A 20967-nucleotide genomic window follows, 5' to 3' on the forward strand; every position below is an offset into this window, starting at 1 on the left:
AGCACTTGATAAATTAACAATTTACTTATGCGAAACCTTATATATTCCCTCTGAATTTGATTTATCCGGTCCACTTACATCGTACTATAGAGTGGAAAACTTGTCCATAAAGTTCATCCTTTCTGTAATGTAATTTAAAATAATTTTCCAATTTTGACTCGAAGAATCTAAAAAAAGACTTGGGCAGCGAATTCACCATTTTTGTTGGTCTTGCTGTTCCTTCATAGCAGGTGGAACCTTCAAGTCTTCTAGCCTTTCTTTAGAACTAAAATATCATATTTCCCTTATTAATGTTTCGTATCCTGCTTGGCACTTACTAGTTTCAGAACATCTGTGCCCAAAATCGCACTGCACATTTAAGGTGGCGTGAACTTGCTATTGATTTTATAAAAAAGGCAAAATGTATATATTTATTAGTACTTCCCAGTGCTCCTCCTTTTCTCTAACTCCGTATTGTTTACAGTGGTTCTAAACCAGTCCTCATTGCCCATCAAGAGTCCAGGATTTATGCATTTGCTTTTTCAATTCAAATGGAGATACTGACAAAACAGGATTGTTGGTGGGCCATTGGTTTAGGGCAGTGGTTCCCAACCCATTCCTCAAGTACCCCCTACCGGTCCAGGATTTAGAGATTACCCAGTTGTGTCTAAGGTGTTCTTAGATAAAAAAAAAAACCACTTTAGACACAACAGGGTAATTCCTAAATCCTGGTACTTGAGCCAATGGTTTAGGGTATGTGTAGCTTGTGCATTTTCAACCCAAAATGCATAATTTTCCATGTACTTTAAATCTCATTTATCACTTGGTTGCCCTTTCCCCTAATTTTTACCCAATCTCTTAATAAACATCCTGCATTATGACCAAGTTACTACATAAATGAATAAATGTCTGAGGCGGACCATGACCGCAGAACGGAGCAGACTCCATACTGCTGTGCTCCTGCAACACTGCACAGAATCAGACAAATATCAACCGAATCCCACATCTGTACCAGATGAAAAGGTGCCAGACTGCTACTGGACACCTCAACTTCCTGATCCGTGCCCTTTTTATTCAACACTGGCATGAAACGGCGCTACAAGGTAGGGGCCTACCTCTCCCCATACTTCTTCGGGTCAGGAACCCGTATAGTTCCAACGGAGACCGGGGGAAACACCACTCAGCCTGAGACCTCGCAAAGGTGCCCACAAGACACCACACAAATGGGATGCAGGTCACAGAAACCCACAGTGCTGGCACCTACCAACAATAGGGACATTGGCACCCTGCTGCAGCAGCAGGCGCCAGCCAATATGACCGCCAGGGACGGCCATGAGGTCTGCCATGGGCCCCCAGAGGCCAGCAGCCCAATTCAACAGCCGGCATCACAACCACCAGGGGCCGTCATAGCACCTTTAGGGACCCTTGAGGTGGCAAACCAGGCAACCAAAGAAGACATTCAAGCCCTATATCAAAACCTAAAAAAACTATTTGCCGCAGACATAGCAGTGGTCAAAACAGAAATTTCAAGCGGTCACAGACCGGGTCAAAGCCACAAAAGAAGACGTTCTGGATCTGCAGACAGGCCTAGCATCTGTACAGGAATCCCTTCAAAGCCTCCACCAATCCCAAACCTCTAGAACCGCCCAAATGGCACTCTTAGACAAATCATGTGCTTCAACATTCAGATTCAGGGCGTCTCTGACACGATCCCTGCAGAGGAATTAACCCATTACCTCAGGCGCCTAATGTCCACTCTCCTTCCTCCAACCTAAGCCAATAGGATCTTATTTGATGGAGTATACCGCATAATAAGTCTCCACAGGTACCAGCCACAGCGACACGAGACCGAATAGCACGATGCTCATCTCATCATGAACGCTCTACAATGGCGCATAACTGCAGGCATACCCTACCGCTGGACAACACTGCGGTTCCTCTTGGTCACACTTAATGGAACTGTACTGAGGATCACATACTCTCTTCCTTGGTGCTCTAGGTCTTGCCCCACCACCGCCAGATAACTTGACTGTCCCTCAACCCAGCTTGGGATCCCAATACTGTCATGCCTATTATACCAGGCAGGAGCTGGGACTCCGGAACATGCACCTAAACGCAATAACACTTCCCAGCAGACCCCTACCTGGCGCAGATGTTTACGGTTTCTTTGTTTTTCTATTTTATGTTTGAGTATGTGCAGTTAAGCTCTGTTATACATTTGTAACACAGGTTACACCATATACAGAAGATAGCTCCGCAGATGGATATGGTGCCATGAAGGACCATTGGCACGGCGCCACACATAGCTCTACCCGCCTAACCTCAACATTACTTGCCCCCATGGTTAGGGGTACTACTTCACCTGAGCCCATTCTGAATACACCCGGTTCCAAAAACCGACCATAACCCCACAAGAACCGAAGTTGCCCTCAGTCCACTCACCTCATAAGACACTCCCTGACATAGGAACACTTGCGCTACGACATACAGAGGGCATTACTCCCTACGGGGTCACACAGATTTTGGGAGAAAATCCCTATAACTCTGTATTGTCCAACACCAAATGACGAGTATCTAAGCCTTGACTACTAATGGTAACTCACACCCGAAAGACGTAACTATTCATGCACTGAAAGACCTAGATTACGATATTGTTTCTTTACTGTTGTTTCTCACTCTTTGAGCGATATAACTTGTGCCATCGTCCGCAATGTAAGTCTAACTTTCACAGCTTTGCCTAAAACAGAGTGCTCAGGGTAAATGTTTAGTTGTTACTGAATTATGTTTTATGTCTTGGAATTATACTCAAGCAATATAAATGGCTTTAGCATAACCTCTTTCACTATCATGCCTACGCATGGTCTATATTTCTCATTGTTATTGTTCCTGTTATTTAAAAAAAAAAAAAAAAAAAGTGCTGTATCTCTGACATTTTCCAACAATCTTGCTTTTAACCTCATGGTCTTATTTATTTATTTCATGTAAAAATGTAAGCCTGTTAACTAACCTAAGCACTGAAAAAATAAAGCATTATAAATAAAATAAATGTCTGTTAAATGTTTTAAATTTTTATTGTCTTACAGTGCAGTGTGCCATCAACCGTCCAGCTTTCTTTGCTGAAAGACTTTACCGTTCTATGAAGGGAGCGGGAACAGACGATTCTGCTTTAATTAGAATTATTGTCACCCGCAGTGAGGTAAGAGAGCTTTGGTACTCTTTCCCACCCAATAAAGCCTCCAACAATCTTTATTCAGTGTTTCCAGACTGTTGTCTGCTCCTTATTAAAGAAACCAAACAAATCCTGAAGTATGATTCGGTGGAAGCTTTCATTTATGTGTAACATTTGCTTTTTATAAAAAATAAATAAAATAGTACACTGGAATCTTGCAAACACATTGGTGTTTATTTTTACTGCTTGAGGCCTTATCAAAGAGGCCACTTATGCATTTGTAAAGATTTTATTTATATGAAAAGCTGCCAGTTTTTATATGAAGCTTCAGTGACCTAGAAAAAGCAAGGGTGTGCTTTTAGAAGGAAAAAAGCAAAAACATACAGCACTGTCCTTTTTTTTTATTTTTTTTATTTTTAGTTTTATTATTGTATTTTTATTTATGGTTCTTGCTGTACCTTGTGTATAAAGTCCTTTCTTTCTGAACTATTCACTAGATATTGAACAGTGATGCATCCATTACTTCCAGAAACTTATTGAAGATTACATCATGGTCGTGCCAAGCACTGGCTTACCATTTGTGTCTAATCTTGCTGTTCCTAAACATGTCATTTCGGCATTCAATAACTGTATCTCCAGTTAAATTTCTAACAGGGCAGAAATGTGATTAAAAAGATGGCATCCTTGATTGTCCTGTTAAATGCCACAGATATTAAATGTGTGTTTATTTTAAAATAACCTATTGGCAATAGGTAACTTTTAGTGCACCACTAATGCTTCATTTCCTTTTTGTTTTCTCCCCAGATTGACCTTGTGCAGATTAAACAAGCCTTCACACAAATGTACCAAAAAACACTTGCCACAATGGTTACAAGTGATACCACTGGCGACTACAGACGTCTGTTGTTAGCCATTTGTGGCCAGTAAGATCCATCCTGTGAATAAAGTGTGCTGAAGAATACTTTGTTTATAAATATATTTAGAAGGAAATTATACATTACATATGTTTAGAAATGGGTCCCAAGTGTCAATTTAAAGCTCCACTATAGCTTTCTAGTCCTGACCCTGTGTTGTGCATTTTTATATATACATGCCTTATTAAAAGTATTTTGTAAACCCATGAAATCAAATTTTAAAATACTTGGTGCGATGTGGCCCTGATATAACCTGTACATACAGATACAGTTCCATATTCTAGCTGTGCAACCAACGCCGCTACGTGTAAGAACACCGCCATCTTTTGGACACTGATGCGGAGATATCTGTGCCTAATATCTTGTTTCATGGATCGACATGTTAATGCACTTATAGCATGAATAAATGTATAATAGATTTTTCTAACAACGTTATTTGTGGTGTGTTTTTTTTTTTTTTTTTTGTTTAAATCATTATTACACCAGTCAAAATTTTGTTAGTGTGGTGTGAAGCAATTGTACATTGCTGCAAAATATGCTGACTCTTCATTCTTCTAGTCTGCAATGTTTTATATATAAAGTCTAAACACTTACCTTCTGTGTAATTACACCTCATTTACTTAGAATTGCAAATAAGCCAAGTTTGCAGAATGGTAGATAAAGTACACACTTGTTTATGAATTGCTATTACTTTTTATAAATCGAATAAGAAGTTAAATAGGGTTGGTGTAGATGATGATATTGTGCCTACTCCGACACTTCTTGGTTCAAGGCTTTGACTGCAGCGGTGGTAGTAGCTGGGCAGAGCTGATGGGTGCTGGATTCAAGACGTTGTGGTTAAACTGTTAATGTTTTTACCCTTTAGGGTAAGCAGGGACCTACTCACAGTATCATAACCTGATTCTGAAGGGGAACTGTCACTTGTCTGAAACTTACACCATTGAGTAAAACCTTAAAAATAACCTATGGCTTGGGTTAATTTTGTGTCTTTTTGTTAAAGGGATACTATAGGCTGTACAGGAAGTCAAAGAAAATTAATGGATGGAATCGGCAGGGCTGCTGGTAGGGAGAAGACTGGTACATATCCCCTGCAAGGAGAGTTTTATATTATGTCTATTGCCAGCCTGCAGTGCACATTGACAAGTCTTAATTTGTTCCAGGCTGCCCAATGTCCATTCTGCTGCATATTTTACTAAAGTTAAAACACTGAACAACATAAAGCAGAAGTGGTCATGGTGGTTTGAGTAGCCCTTTTAGAGACCAGGAGATAACTTTTAAAAGCAAGTTACATCGGATTGAAAAGGAAACATTTTTTATCAGTGCAGTCTCTGCTCAATTCTCTATGTAGGAGTTAAATATTTATTTATGTTTGTTTGTCAATGCAACCATACTCATACCTCACCTGACTGACTCACACAGCCTGCATGACAAAAAAATGTTTCCTTTTCAATCCGATGTAACTTGCTTTTAAAAGTTATCTCCTGGTCTCTAAAATGTAACTTTAATCACACAAAGGAGGCTCTAGCACAGCAATGGCGAGCCCTCTGTGGGCATGTGGCAGATCCGGAGGGACGATTGTGTCTTCCCCTCCCAAGAGTGAACTCTAGCCCAGAAGCTGCAGGCTAGAATTCACTCCCCACTAGAACTGCCAGGGATGTTCTACTGGACCACCAGGACTTCACAATCAATATCCCCCCTCTCTGGGCAAAGGTAAGAAGGGAGGGGGGATATAAAGCACATTTTTTAAATTTAAATACATAAACACTTGTTTTAATTTGCCCACACTGCACCCTCATACACACACTGGCCCCATACAGTGTTCCAACTGCACCCCATGTATACACTGCACCCCTAGTTCGGACAACTGTATGAGTTGTTTTTTCTTAACTTAAACCACAGGCACCAGGGAAGCCAGAGGCACCAGCAATACCAGGAGTACCAGTGGGGCCAGCTTGACCGGGTTCACCACGAGCACCTTGGGGTGAACCCCTGCTCTCCACAATTAAAACAATTAAAACAGTGCTGAAGTTGCCACCTCTACAAAAGTTAGACCCTTTGATCAAATTCTCTACCTCTGTCTCTAAACAGTTTCGTGTATAGCTGAATTAACCCCAACAACTATTCAGGTTTAATTGCCATGTTGGCAATTTGAGGGAAAAAAAGTTGGCTTGTATTGCGATTTTGGCACTCTGATTCAAAACTGTTCGCCATGACTGCTTTAGCAGGAGAAGATTAATTCTAAATGAAACAGACTGTGCAATAAAGTACATTTTAGGGGGGCGGAGCCTGTGCCTGAACAGGAGCAGACGCAAGTCACACCAGCTCTGATGTAAACCAGCGAAAAATCCCCCCCAAATCACCCATACACACACGGGCGAGCCACCTGTCAGCATCGAGGAAGAGACCCGGACACACCACATGCCGTTCTTCCAGGCGGCCAAGACGCCAAGAAAAAAAAAAACTGAAAACCGGGGCCTACCCCACCACCCAAAGCCTGGACCTGGCGGCTCTGTTTAGCGCCTTCACACTGTCGGGTAGGTCCGGAGAGCAGACGGCACAGCAGAATACAACAGCCGCCGAGATGGGACACATGTCCCACAAATCACCTGCACACACACCATCAGAGGTGCAGAACATTGAACCATGCAAATGTTTTATGGCGGAGCAGAGTATTATGCTGGTCGTTACCAATAATATGCACAACAAAAATAAAGAATTATAAATAAAAAAGTACATTTTAGATTAGATTTCATTTTATAGGAAGTGTTCAGGCTGCAGGGGCATGATCTAGACATCAAAACTGCTTCGATAAGTTAAAGTTGTTTTTAGGACTATAGGATCTTAGCTTGTTTTGTAGCCAAGATTGAGCTACCTAGTTGCAGGATTAAAAGGGTTTTTTTTTTTTGCCTTTTTATTTTTCACACATCATACACTTTTTGTAAATTATAATCATACGTAAACATGCTGTTTAAAATCCTGGGAAGGAACTATTCCCTTTTAAATATTTACAGTTAGGTGTATAATATAGGAAAGGGTTATTTAGGCTCTGTATTGGGCATAATATTTAGGTCTGGCAAACCAAATTAAAATAGCTAGTATCTCAAAGGAACATGATAGTCCCCTAAACAACTTTAGCTTAATGAAGCAGTTTTGGTGTATAGATCATGCTTCTCAGGTTTCATTGCTCAATTCTCTGCCATTTAGGAGTTAGATCACTTTGTTTCTGTTTATGCAGCCCTTGTCACACCTCCCCTGAATCTGATTGACACAGCCTGCATGAAAAAAACTGGTTTCACTTTCAATCAGATGTAATTTACCTTACACATTTGTATCTATCTATTTCTCTGTAAATTGAACTTTAATCACATACAGGAGGCTCTTGCAGGGTTTAGCAAGCTATTAACATAGCAGGGGATCAGCAAATCTAAATTAAACAGAACTTGCAATCAAGGAAGGATAAACTGTAGATGACTCGTTACAGGAAGTGTTTAGGAAGGCTGTGCAAGTCACATGCAGGGAGTTGTGACAAGGGTTCATAAACAAAGGGATTTAACTCCTAAATGGCAGAGGATTGAGCAGTGAGGCTGCAGGGGCATGATCTATACACCAAAACTGCTTCATTAAGCTAAAGTTGTGTTGATTATAGTTTCCCTTTAAGGTTTGGTTTAGGCATAGAATTTAGAAGAACCTTGAAGGGGAAACAGAAAAAATATGAAATCACGAAGAGAGATTAAGAGAACACTAAAAACAAGGGAGAGAGATGAAGAGGGGTAAGAGCAATGGGGGAATAAAGGGAGAGTGATGAAGCGAGAGCATTGGGAAGAAGTAAAGACAGATTAATGAAGAGGCAGGAACAGAACAGTTTCCAGGAGTAAGCATAGAAAGGAAAATTGAAAGAACAAGAGATCGGAAGACCATGAAATGTCAAGAGCAAAAAAGGCACAAAAATGACTGTTTTTGTTTGTTTTGAATTAGACATTCTTTTACGAATTGGTGTGAACACTTACTACTGAATAATAAACCTTAACAGCCTTTACAAAGCTATGCGGCTGGTTACATCCAGCTGTACGCCCACTTGAAACTTTCCCAGAAACCATGTAGCAGAAGGAGTCAACCCTATCGCCAGATGAAACTCCTTACATCTGTCTGAGAGTAAATAATTTGCAAACTTACCTGTTAGCCACCTGACCAAAACTGGACAGCATGTAAACCATGGAACTGTGGCAATGATTAAAACAAATCCACCAAAACACTTGATGTATCTGCGAAGGTGCATACATTTCTTTAAATGAAACAGGAGAAAATGTCATCTATACGGGGTGGGGGAGGGGGAATAATCTGATTTATATCCTTATTTCCAAAAGGTACACCACTAGAGTGCAGCACATAAATATAGTGCTGCCTTTTATTACGTTTAAAAGATAAATAAAAAAAAATGGCATGAAAGGCTGACTCAAGCCCAGCTAATTGCAACATCATCTCCTTAGTTTGTAAGGTATCAAATATGGAAATAACACAGTCTTGCTTAATCAACATAAAGGCACAGCTTGAGGAGTGCAACTACTGTCAATGAGGGGCCTGGGTATCTGTTTTGGGGGAGAACCAAATGGTTTTACCTGAAACTGGGGGGATGGCACGCTGAGACACGTTATTTATACGCTTAACGCCAACATATTCTGCAGCACTCTACAATAATATGAAGGTGGAAATTTAACAAAGATAAAATTACAAAATGTAACAGGAACAATAGGTTGTAGAGGACCCTGCTCAAAAGTGCTTATATTGTAAAGTACTGCAGTATAAATTAGCGCTATATAAATACCAATAATAATAATCATCTAAAAGAGTTGAGGTACAAAAACAATAGAAAGGGTAGCAGAATTATAAGAAGAGAGTGGAGTGTGGCTTGTGTGAAATACAGCCTGTATTCTGACGAGATGGGTTTTAAGGAACTTCTTAAATGGTTGAAGAGAAGGGGAGAGCCTGATAAGGGTACGCAGGCTGTACTAAAGGAGATGAGCCACCTGCGAGATGTCTTACAAGGGCAAGTTAGCAGTAAGAGCAGCAGTTCGTAGAAGGTCACCAGCTTAGCGGAGAGACAGAAGTGGCATACCTATGAATTAGTGACCTAATGTACTGGGTGGGTGAGTTGTTCAGACATTTATAGGTAAGGGTTAGTATTTTTAATTGAATCCTACAGTGTGCAGGGAGCCAATGTAAGGATTGACAGAGGGGTGAGGTGTTGCCCCATATTAAGGACTGGCAGTGGACATTTTCCCTCAAATATTTCAGATACGTACGGAAACCGTTAAAGGGTTTCTCCAAGCACCATAATAACTTCAGTAATCGCCTGGAATCTGTATGTGCAGTGTTTCACTGCATATATGAACCTAAAAACCTTTGCTACTGGAAGTGTAACTGTATCATTAAGGTGGCATTAGATTGCCAAGAACAAGAGTTCGAGGCTGGCTAATATCAATTCTGTGCACATGATCACAACAGGCATCCAATAATGGCACAGCACTCCCCTCAGTGGAGGGAAGAACTTGGCCTTGGTGCTGTAACAGAGGTTTTATGCTTGATGTTTAAAGATGTGGAGGGAGGGAGGGGGTTGACATGGGACTTAAAATACATAGTTATTGCACTCTCTAAGTGCTCACTAAGTTAGCTTGGTCTACGTGGAGAATGCCGTTTTTGTTGTGCATTTTCTGATTACTACTAACATTTAATTGTGCATGGGAATAGAGCTTCCCCACCTTTCGCTGCCGTTTCAACAATTATATTTTTTCATTTGGAATCAACTATTAACTGGTCTAATATGCCTTAATTTCTACTAGTACAGGCAAAAATGCTAAATGCACACAAACCCCTCTCCCCCACACAAAATTAAGTTTAAACATATATCATGGAGTCACTTTAATAGATTGTTTTCATCTACAAATTGTGCTGTCCAACATATGTAGGACATCCACACATTAATAATTTTCAAAATGTTGTCAAACTGGCAATCAGCCTTAGTTGGAGGGGTGATGGATAATTGATTATGTTGTTGCTGCCCTGCTAGCCTGCCCTAGATGGTCAGTGATTATAGTCTGAGAGCATGGGCTAATAGATTCTCCAGGCAATTTTATCTGCACATTGTGCTGGCGATTTTGCCAGCAAATGTATAGATTTTTCAATATTTTATCTCCCGGCCTCAATGGTAGACTTATCAGCTTTTAGTCACTGACGAAATCTGGCTGCAGGTTAGTCCGCCTACAAAATTGCCAATTCTCAGCCTCAGCAAAGAGAGGCAGACAGTGTTGAGGGGATGTCTTACTGCCTATCAAGGCAGGCTAATGGCAACCCCCTGGAACATTTGGAGAAGAGGCGAGTATCCTTGAAAACCAGATGAACCTTCAGTAGAAAGAGAAAAATAAAATAAAAAATAATTAAATTAAATTAAATTTATTTGGCTAAAGTTCTAAACTGGACCACAGGTTCACTTTAAGTTAACTGATGAAACATGCACGTAAGCTTAGCTGAAGAAGTCCCAGCCAGCCTTTTTTCTTTGCAGTGACTCTTTACGAACTGTGACATTTTACAAGCAACATACATTCCTTAAAACAGAGCTTGGAGGCAGGATCTGTATTCACCAGAAAGACTTCTCATTGTCAAACTTCACAGCTGTACAATCCTTGCACAATTACAGAACACACACCCTACTGCCCAAATCTCTGTAATCCATGTAAATACTCACCTTTAACTCAACTATAGATCTGACAAAATACTCTCTACCATTCAACATTGTTACTACTTTCTTAAATAAAAAAAAAGTTAAAAAGTAACTAGTAATTCAATGAAGTTGTTTGGTATTGCAACAACCTGTGTATATCTATAGAGAGCTCCTTAATTCTTACATATTTAACCCCTTAAGGACCGCGGACATACTAGGTACGGCACATTTTCTCCAATTTTTTTTTTGGGCTAAAACAGTTGCATCAAAGGCATCAAAACACTCCATATACAATACCTTGGATTGTCAACTTTTCAAATATATGCACGCTCATGGCACGAAAATAAATTGGGGTTTGTAAAAAGGCCCCCAAAAAGAAGATAGGCAAAGAAGATATGTCAAATTTGAAAAACACATTTCAGAAGTTTGGCATTGCACCCCCCAAACCTATGCATGGGTGGGATCACTGTACTCAGGAGATGATGCTGAACACATATTGGGGTGTTCTTTGTTAGTAACACATAACAGGAACTGAGAATCCATGCCTAAAGTACAATGTGAGAGAAAAATAACAAAGAAATGACTACCCTAATCTTATTTGTTTATTTTATGTTCTCTCTAAGTTTTTTTTTTTTTGTCAATCTGATTTTTATTAAGGCATATAGTATGGGGTACAAAAGAGAAGACGGAGGAAACGTTAAAGCGAGTTACATTATAGGGTTGGTACAACAATACACAGAGTTAACGTACATTTCCAGATTTTCAATGCCTAATTTTTTTTTTTTTATGTAACGTAGAGCATCATGTAAACAGTGTTATCCAAGCGAGGTTAATAAAATAAAAATTAAAATGATAGGCATTTGTCGCTTAAACCGTTGTCGCTTATATAGTTGTCGCTTACACAATTGTCGCTTACACTATTGTCGCTTACACAATTGTCACTTACACCATTGTCGCTTACACAATTGTCGCTTACACAATTGTCGCTTACACAATTGTCGCTTACACAGTTGTCGCTTACACAGTTGTCGCTTACACAGTTGTCGCTTACACAGTTGTCGCTTACACAGTTGTCGTTTACACAGTTGTCGCTTACACAGGTGTCGCTTACACAGGTGTCGCTTAAATAGTTGTCGCTCAATCAGTAGTCGCTTAATCAATTGTCGCCGAAACAGTCGTCGCTTAAGAGAGAGTACATAAGAAAAGCAAATAGGTCAAGGTGATGAACCTGCAATGTGGTAGACATGGCCTAATAACATTTGTTCTCAACAGTAACAGGCGAGCGATTAGTATGATATAGCTTAGATTAAACTCGTGAACCCTGTACCACATGTTTAGTAACAGGAAAAAGGGCATAACTGGCTATTAAAAATGTAAGAACACGCATAAAAAAATTTTTTTACGGTGAGTAAACAAACGTAAATCAAATGTGATACCATCTATGTTTGCCATTGCGAAGCTAGGTATAGTAAGTAGTTTGGTCAAGGTATTTCACAGAGTAACTTTTGTAGAGCAGTCATTGGACTTATTAAGGAGACATATGTTAATTCGCTGAAGTATAGGGCAGTGTGCATGGTAACTGCCTGGATTAGTAATGTCCCGTCTGTTACTGCATATTGTCCAGTGGCATATGCCTGCTGTGTTTCAGGGTATACAGGTTCTGTCCGCTGAGCCGTGGATCAAGTGTGGCCAGGCCGTCAGGCAGTCCAGAGCAGCCCACAGATGGGTACCTGTAGGCGGTATCAAGGTTGTGTGGCCCAGGACATGGGTAAGCTTTCAGGAAGTCCATTAATGGTGGTCGGTGTGTCCGGTCATCTCGTTCATATCTCCCGCTGGGTGTGTCGTGTTCCCAGCGTTGTGACAGTGCCAGCACCATGGGTCACCAGCCTTCGGCCTGAGGCCTTCGCAGGCGCTCGTGCCCCTGTGCCATTGATCCCATCAACAGGATCGTGGGCCCCGGGTCCCGCCGGATTGCGGTCTGTCCCCAGGGGATATGGCAGGCTGTAGAGGAGATCCTCTCAGTGAGCGCCCAGCCCAGAAGAGGGGTGTGTGGTCCCACAGGCGGCTCCGTCTATGGGAGTAAAGTAATGCGTTTCGGTGTGTTACCGGAATTAGGTGTTGCTGTACGGCATGGGTCGTCACAGGTTTGCAGCTTGGCGAGCCATTTCGGGTCCTGTCTGCAGTCTGCCCCGGGATCTGCCGGACTGGCCTCGCACACGTGGGCGCCGCCATCTTGACTGCGGGTCTCAGGCCTTCTTGGTGGTTAGGTAAAGCCTCCGAGTGCGGTCGTGAGGCTTGGACCGGGATCACCCCCCCGGTCCGGTGGGGGGGGGACAGGACCGGGCCGGCCGATGTGCTGTGCGCATGTTCGGCTCCGTCGGGCAGGATAGCGAGGTGGCGGCCGTCCACCTCACTCACCGCCAGGTCGGGTCCCGCTAGACGCTGCAGGGATCCCGCCTCCGGGGGACTGGAACTTCGGGAGCGAGCCTCACCCCGGCTCCGGTAGCCCGCATACAGTGCGGATCGAGGTTGTTGGTCGCTGGATGCCTTGTATATCGCGGGTTTTAGCGTATATGGATCTCATTCCACGGGAGCTGTTCTTCCCTGCGACCGCTCGGCTTGGCGGCCCGGCCCCGCCCCTTCTCTCTAAGTTTAACCTTGCCTCCAGCGACGGGTGTTCCGCTCACACATAGGTCTACTCGGCTGCCCTAGTTGTACTTTTACCACATATGTGGCGCTCTGTCTTACACACACTCACATCGCCCCCTCCATTTCCAGTCCACTACTGACAATAAGACTCGTTATATTTTGTACACTGGAGAGGGATGAACTCCCTTACTGCCACGGCACACTTAACTATATTAGCACCCTCCGACCCACGTAGGGGATACTCAATTAATATTGTAACTGGCATTACAGTTGTACTGTACTTTTTTTTGTTTAAAAAAAAAACATCACACTGCATGTTTCCTACTTTGCTCTGGGGCCCCTGCGAGGCACTACTCTGTGGTAACCCCATTGTTCAGCGCTACGGAATGTGATGAAGCTATATAAATAAAATAGGGCGGAGCCTAGCGCTTGAACGAAATGGCCGCAACATACTGAAGCTCCTGAACAGGGGAACAAAAGCCGACATAATTCTGACCCTAAACCACACCATCAAAGGTGTAAAAACACCCACTTCGACACCTCCGGAGGTGAGCCACACACAGATGCCTTTACTATTCCCGCAATCCAGCAGGAAAACCCGTAGGAAATCTGGGGCCTACCCTGAGACGCGCATCATGCGGGCAACGCTGTAAATACCGGAGTGGCCGGAGACATACCTGTACTCCCCTCCATACCAGACCACGGACCCCCCGTGGGTCACGGACACCATGGGCAGAAGAACCCAAAAGCCTCCATTAAGCGCAAGCAAAGACACCAGGATATGCTACACCGCCCAACCACCGCAAAGATGAGCCAGACCAAAATGGAGGCTCGGACAGCCATGAGGGATCCACAGAGGGGCCCACAGAAACCTCACACACCCGACCGCACCAGGCAGAACCAGCACAGGGACCTAACCTGACCCCAGCTACAAGACAAGACATTGCAGACTTACTGCAAGAAATAAGACAGCTGCACGCCGCAGACTTGGACCTACTTAAAAATGAAATTATGGCAGTCACGGCACGAACACAGTAGAGGACATCTTGGATTTGTGGCAGGAGGTCCAAGGTCTAAAAGAATCCATACACCAATTACAGAACTCTCAGGCCACTCTGACTACCAGGGTGGACCAGGCAGAGGACCGCCACAGGCGGGTAAACATAAAGATCCGGAGCATACCCGACTCTGTGAGCTTAACAGAACTATGGGGCCAGTGACCAGCCAGCTATGCAACACGGGCATCGAGTACTGGTGGGCACTACCACGCACCATGCTTGTCACCAGAGAGGGGAGCACGAAGAGACTGTCCACGCCGGAGGATGCAGACGCCTACCTCCAAACCCTGGGGATCCCCGCGACAGAAGCGATGACAGCAACTACACCAAGCTCACAAACCTGGGATCCGGAGAGAACTATGCCCTTTATCCCTGAAGGGAGCAAACACCCAATAGCCCAGACCTGAAAGAACTATGCAAACCCGAAAGATGTCAGGCCACACAGTGTTCACACTGACTTTCTGACTTCGGTTTGTCGTTTAAAGGCTTTGTTTTGATATGTTCTACACTACTAACGTACACAGGCTCCCACACAAAAAATATACACCCACCAGGCACGGGACACACAACAGGCACCAACCTCTCCGTTCACCATCGTACATTAAACACCCAACTAGCACTCTTACCCCACTACAGAAGGACTTCCACACCCAACCAGGACGCACCCATTAAACAAACACCAAGACTCGCAGCGACACCAACCCTCCCCCCCCCCCCGGTACTACCCCGAGGTTAGGGAAGCAACACACACAACCTGATGCACCACAACTACCAGACCCTTGCGGGGCCTCAGCTACCTGCAACAAGATAGCCCCTAAACCCGGCCACCCAGGCACATATATAGCTGTCGCACGACAACACACTCATGTCTCAAGCACAAAGGTAGTGTATTAACCCCTGAGGTGCGCCTCAATCACCCTTAACTGGACACCGTCTGGAGATAGGGCTTCAGAGTAGGCACCCCACACACTCGACACCTAAAAACGAGCACACCTCTCTAATGGACGACACTGCAGTAGACTTCCGGTACCTACCCGGACGACTGACTACCCAACTTCACTCTTTGCCACAGAGAAGTGACAAACCGGTTTGGATAGACATACGACCCACAGACGGCACTCACACACCATCACTTGGCAATCGACCAAACAATCAGCATCACTCATCTAATATATAAAAATACGTGCTTTGAAAATAACTACTTTTAATGTGTATCTGCAAACTGACACTACAGGACACTACAGGTGATACTAGAAAAGTTAGAATATTGTGCAAAAGTTCATTTATTTCAGTAATGCAACATAAAAGGGGAAACTAATATATGAGATAAACGCATTACGTGCAAAGCAAGATAGTTCAAGCCGTGATTTGTCATAAGTGCTTACAGCTCATAAAAAAACACAAATCCACAATCTCTGTAAATTAGAATATTGTGAAAAGGTGCAATATTCTAGGCTCACAGTGTCCCACTCTAATCAGCTAAGTAAGCCATAACACCTGCAAAGGGTTTCTGAGCCTTGAAATGATCTCAGAGTCTGGTTCAGTAGGAATCCCAATCATGGGGAATACAGTTGTGCAGAAAACCATCATTGACACCCTCCATAAGGAGGGAAAGCCTCAAAAGGTAATTGCGAAGGAAGTTGGATGTCCCCAAAGTGCTGTATCAAAGCACATTAATAGAAAGTTATGTGGAAGGGAAAAGTGTGGAAGAAAAAGGTGCACAAGCAGCAGGGATGACCGGAGCCTGGAGAGGATTGTCAGGAAAAGGCCATTCAAAAGTTTTGGGGACTTTCTCAAGGAGTGGACTGAGGCTGGAGTCAGTGCATCAAGAGTCCCCACACACAGACAGAACCTGGACATGGGCTTCAGATGTCCTATTCCTCTTGTCAAGCCGCTCTTGGACACAAACAACGTCAGAAACGTCTTACCTGGGCTAAAGAAAAACAGACCTGGTCTGTTGCTCAGTGTTCCAAAGTCCTCTTTTCTTTTTTTTTTTTTTTAATTCTTTATTTTGTTGTGCATTAATAAGACAAGGTACATTTTATACTAGCAATGCCACAATAGCAAATGCCAGAGTTTTCATAAGCATAAATGTACAATCATTTGGCATGGATAGACTGTGCACATTTATGTTATATAAGAGTAGACAACAGTATAATGCTGAGCTTAACGTGTATATAAAAAAATTAAACAGGCTTATCTCCAAGTTATGCAATATAAGAGTGTTGTAAATGCTTGTCTGAGAGTGCTAAGGTAGATGCTTGTTCCCGAGGGGACTATCACTTTGCTCAGTTTAATTATTAGGCAGTTAAACAGTAAAACATGAAACTTAGTACTATTTCACCATGTTCAGTGACGATTAAGTACAGGTAAATATTGTCTGACCTATCAAAAGTTATATATTAGACATATTAACATAATTGCCCGTGTTTGGCTCTGTCTTCAAGAGTGGTGCTGTCAAGGCTGGTAGTAAAATGCCGCTTAGTTATGTTAGCCTGATATCGCTGTATAGTAATGAACTGCCTAATTTCCTAGCAGTTAAAACATAAAGGCTAAAAAATATATGGGTATGTGCTCAAGATTGCCTATGCGTAGCATGGTTAAGTAAACAAGATAATGTGGACGCTTGTGTTTCATAGTATGCATGATGTACAGTGGTAGTAAGCCTGATCCAGCAATTATATACCAACAGTTCCTGCCGATTTTAGACAGTAGATCAAGCAAACTAAACGTAAAACAGGCTTAGAGAACAGGCTTGTGATACAGGCTTACAAGAATATTAATACAAGAAAAGTAAATGTTAATCTCAAACCAGCACTATGTACATTATAGAGTCTATTTTGCTTGGTTAATCATCAGTGAGTATGTGAGTATGTCGGCATGAATACTATAGGACCATGTGTTGTCCCTTCATAAGTACAGTCCACCACAGGTGCCTGGTATCCCAGTCAGCCGACGCCCACTCTTGAGGCTCGACAAGTGGGCCATGGGTACTTGCGGTGTCTGTTGGGGCCGAGAGTTCAGTCAGCCGATGCCTTCCAAAGGGGCTCTGCAGTCCCGCAGCTCTGAGGGGCACAGTGAGCCTCTGATTCTGACGGACGACAGGTGGGGTCGGTCTGCTGCTGGCGCAGTGAGCAGGCAGATAGCGATATTTGATAGTCCACTGGTCGTAGGATCTGGGAACCCGGTGCAGCCACTGCAAGGCCTCTGGTGTCTTGATCTTAAGTCCGCCACGGTCTGTGTCGGGTCTAGGGCTGGAGGGTTGTGAGTTAGGCTCCTGATATCGTGCCCTCCGCATTGCGGCCCTGTCGTTCTGCCACAGCGGGTAGAGAGGGGAGAGTGCATGGTAGCGGTGTGGCTAATTACTCTGCTTCCCGCAGTTGCGGCCCGGGGGGTGAGTCTCTGCTGTGGTTTCAAGCGACTCACCAGTGGGCGAGGATTGGGGCGCCGCTGCTTGCGCCACGATCTTTGTTTCGCTGCGTAGGGGCCCCTTCTGTGCGGCTCGTTTGTGGTGCTTCGTTTGGGCCGTGTATAAGGGTGGCCGGGCGGTGGGTTTGATCGTAGCGTGGACTGCATTGTTTGCCGGTGTTGGGCCCTTGGTGTCTCTAGAGGCCTCTTCTCCCTCTGTGGTGCCGGTCGGTCGTCAGGGTGTTGGGGCGCCCGTCGGCTTTTTAATTGTAGCTTCTGCTCTGGGGGGTTTTCCCCTTGGAAAGGAGATGATTGCCATAGTCTGCGTTCCAGCTCCCTCCAAAGCTTCACGAACTGCCTGTTCAGCCTTATGTGATAGTCTTGTATAGCCTCGTTGTGGTGCTCTGTATCTGCAGATTCGGCCTCTTGGGTGAGGCCTTGCGCTTTCTCTTTACCCCTGAGGCAGTCTGCTCTGCTACAGCATGCCTGGGATAGCCTCCGCTGTGCGGACCGGGATCTCCCCCACCGGTCCAAAGGGGGGGGGCAACGGGGCTCGCTCTCTTTGAACGTGTCGGCAGAGTACCTCCAGGACGGGAGAGCGGCCGCCTCTCCCGCCTGTCGTGTGCTAGGCCACACCGCCGGTCCCGGTGTCAGCGGGTCTCTAGCGGGTCTCCCAGGCTCCCACTTCACGCCCACTGTTGCGGGGTGTTTACAGGTATGCGGTACCGCTGTTTCTCCCCTGGGATGTTGCCTTATGTCGCTTGCGCTGTCGGAGTTGAGCAGGAGCTCCTGAGACACACGTCTGGTCGCCATGTTAGTTAGGCCCCGCCCCCCCCAAAGTCCTCTTTTCTGATGAGAGCAACTTTGCATCTCATTTGGAAACCAAGGACCCAGAGTCTGGAGGAAGAATGGAGAGGCACACACTGCAAGATGCTTGAAGTCCAGTGTGAAGTTTCCACAGTATGTGTTGATTTGGGGATCCATGTCATCTGCTGGTGTTGGTCCACTGTGCTTCATTAAATCCAGGGTCAACGCAGCCGTCTACCAGGAGATTTTGGAGCACTTCATGCTTCCTTCCGCAGATGAGCTTTATAAGGATGCTGACTTCATTTTCCAGCTGGACTTGGCACATGCCCACAGTGCCAAAAGCACCGAAGCCTGGTTCAGTGACCGTGGGATTACTGTGCTTGATTGGCCAGCAAACTTGCCTAACCTGAACCCCATAGAGAATCTATGGGGCATTGCCAAGAGAAAGATGATAGACGAAACCGAACAATGCAGAAGAGCTGAAGGCAGCTATTGAAGCATCCTGGTCTTCCATAACACCTCAGCAGTGCCACAGGCTGATAGCTTCCATGTCACGCCGCATTGAGGCAGTAATTGCTGCAAAAGGGGCCCAAACCAAGTACTGAGTCCATATGCATGCTTATACTTGTCAGAGGTCCGATATTGTTCTATGTACACTCCTTGTTTTATTGATTGCATGTAATATTCTAATTTACTGAGATTGTGGATTTGGGGTTTTCATGAGCTGTAAGCAGGGGCGTATTTGCCGCGAGGCAAACAAGGCATTTGCCTTGGGCGGCATTTTCCAGGGGGCGGCAAAAAAAGCCGCCCCCAAACGCCCAGGGCAAATGCCTTGTTAGCCTTGCGGCTAACAGACATCCTGGGCTGGTGGCTGCTGGGCTGGTTGCTGGGCGGGCGGCTGGCGAGGGAGCACTTCCTCTGAGCTGTCTGCTCAGCTCCCTCGCGCGCCGCAGAGTGAGGCTGGGAGCCGGAATATGACGTCATATTCCGGCTCCGCCTCCCAGCCTCACACTGCGGCGCGCGAGGGAGCTGAGCAGACAGCTCAGAGGAAGTGCTCCCTCGCCAGCCGCCCGCCCAGCAACCAGCCCAGCAGCCCGACCGGCAGCCCCACTAGACCCCAGGGAGAGGGAGAACCCCCCCAGCATTCCCAAAGGTAAGGAGGCTGGGGGGGTAAATAAAAAAAAAATGAGTTAATGTGAGTGAGTGTGTCTGTTAGTGAGTGTGTCTGTTAGTGTGTGTGTGTGTGTCTGTTAGTGTGTGTGAGTGTGTCTGACTGTGTGTGTCTGTTAGTGTGTGAGAGTGTGTCTGTTAGAGTGTGTGTGTGTGTCTGACTGTGTGTGTCTGTTAGTGTGTGTATGTCAGTGTGTGTGAGTGTGTCTGTTAGTGAGTGTGTGAGTGTGTCTGTTAGCAGCTAACAGACACACTCACACACTCACTAACAGACACTCACACACACTGACATACACACACTAACAGACACACACACTAACAGACACACTCACTAACAGACACACTCACTAACAGACACACTCACACTCACTAACAGACACACTCACACACAGACACACTCATACACTCACACACACACACACTGACAGATACGCATCCATTAGCTAATGGATGCGTATCTGTCAGTGTGTGTGTATTTAGAAGGCGGGGGAAGGGTTGGGTGGGGGTGGCGGGGGGGGGGGGGGTGAGGGGGGCGTCTGAGTTTTGTCCTGCCTAGGGCAGCACAAAACCAGGATACACCCCTGGCTGTAAGCCATAATCATCGCACTTATGACCAGTGGTGTATCCTGGTTTTGTGCTGCCCTAGGCAGGACAAAACTCAGGCACCCCCCCCCTCCCCATCCCCACCCAACCCTTCCACGCGCCACCCCCACCCAACCCTTCCACCCTGCCCTGCATTCTAAATACACACACACACACACACATGCACTGACAGAAACACATACTCACTAACAGACACTCATTCACTAACAGGCAAACACACTCACACTCACTAACAGACACACACTAACAGACAGGCACACACTGACAGACAGACAGACACACTAACAGACAGACACACACTAAGAGACAGACACTAAGAGGCAGACACTAACAGACGCACACTAACAGACGCACACTAACAGACACTAACACTAGGAGACAGACACTAAGAGACAGACACTAAGAGACAGACACACACACTAACAGACACACACTAAGAGACAGACTAACAGACAGACACACACACTAAGAGACAGACACACACACTAGCAGACA

The 20967-nt window shown here is 44.8% G+C and overlaps 1 protein-coding gene across 2 annotated transcripts in view; it reads left to right on the forward strand.

Annotated features, from left to right (window-relative positions):
• Positions 1–4497, forward strand: part of ANXA7 (annexin A7) — a 37118-nt gene extending 32621 nt beyond the window's left edge. For both annotated transcript variants that reach the window (XM_063434326.1, XM_063434327.1), the window contains 2 exons: positions 3063–3175; positions 3953–4497. In XM_063434326.1, the coding sequence (XP_063290396.1) occupies positions 3063–3175; positions 3953–4075 (236 nt within the window). In that variant the 3' untranslated portion in view covers positions 4076–4497. The remainder of the gene's footprint in view (positions 1–3062; positions 3176–3952) is intronic.
• The last annotated feature ends 16470 nt before the right edge of the window (positions 4498–20967 follow it).

Source organism: Pelobates fuscus, chromosome 10 (assembly GCF_036172605.1).
Source record: "Pelobates fuscus isolate aPelFus1 chromosome 10, aPelFus1.pri, whole genome shotgun sequence".
Taxonomy (NCBI): domain Eukaryota; kingdom Metazoa; phylum Chordata; class Amphibia; order Anura; family Pelobatidae; genus Pelobates; species Pelobates fuscus.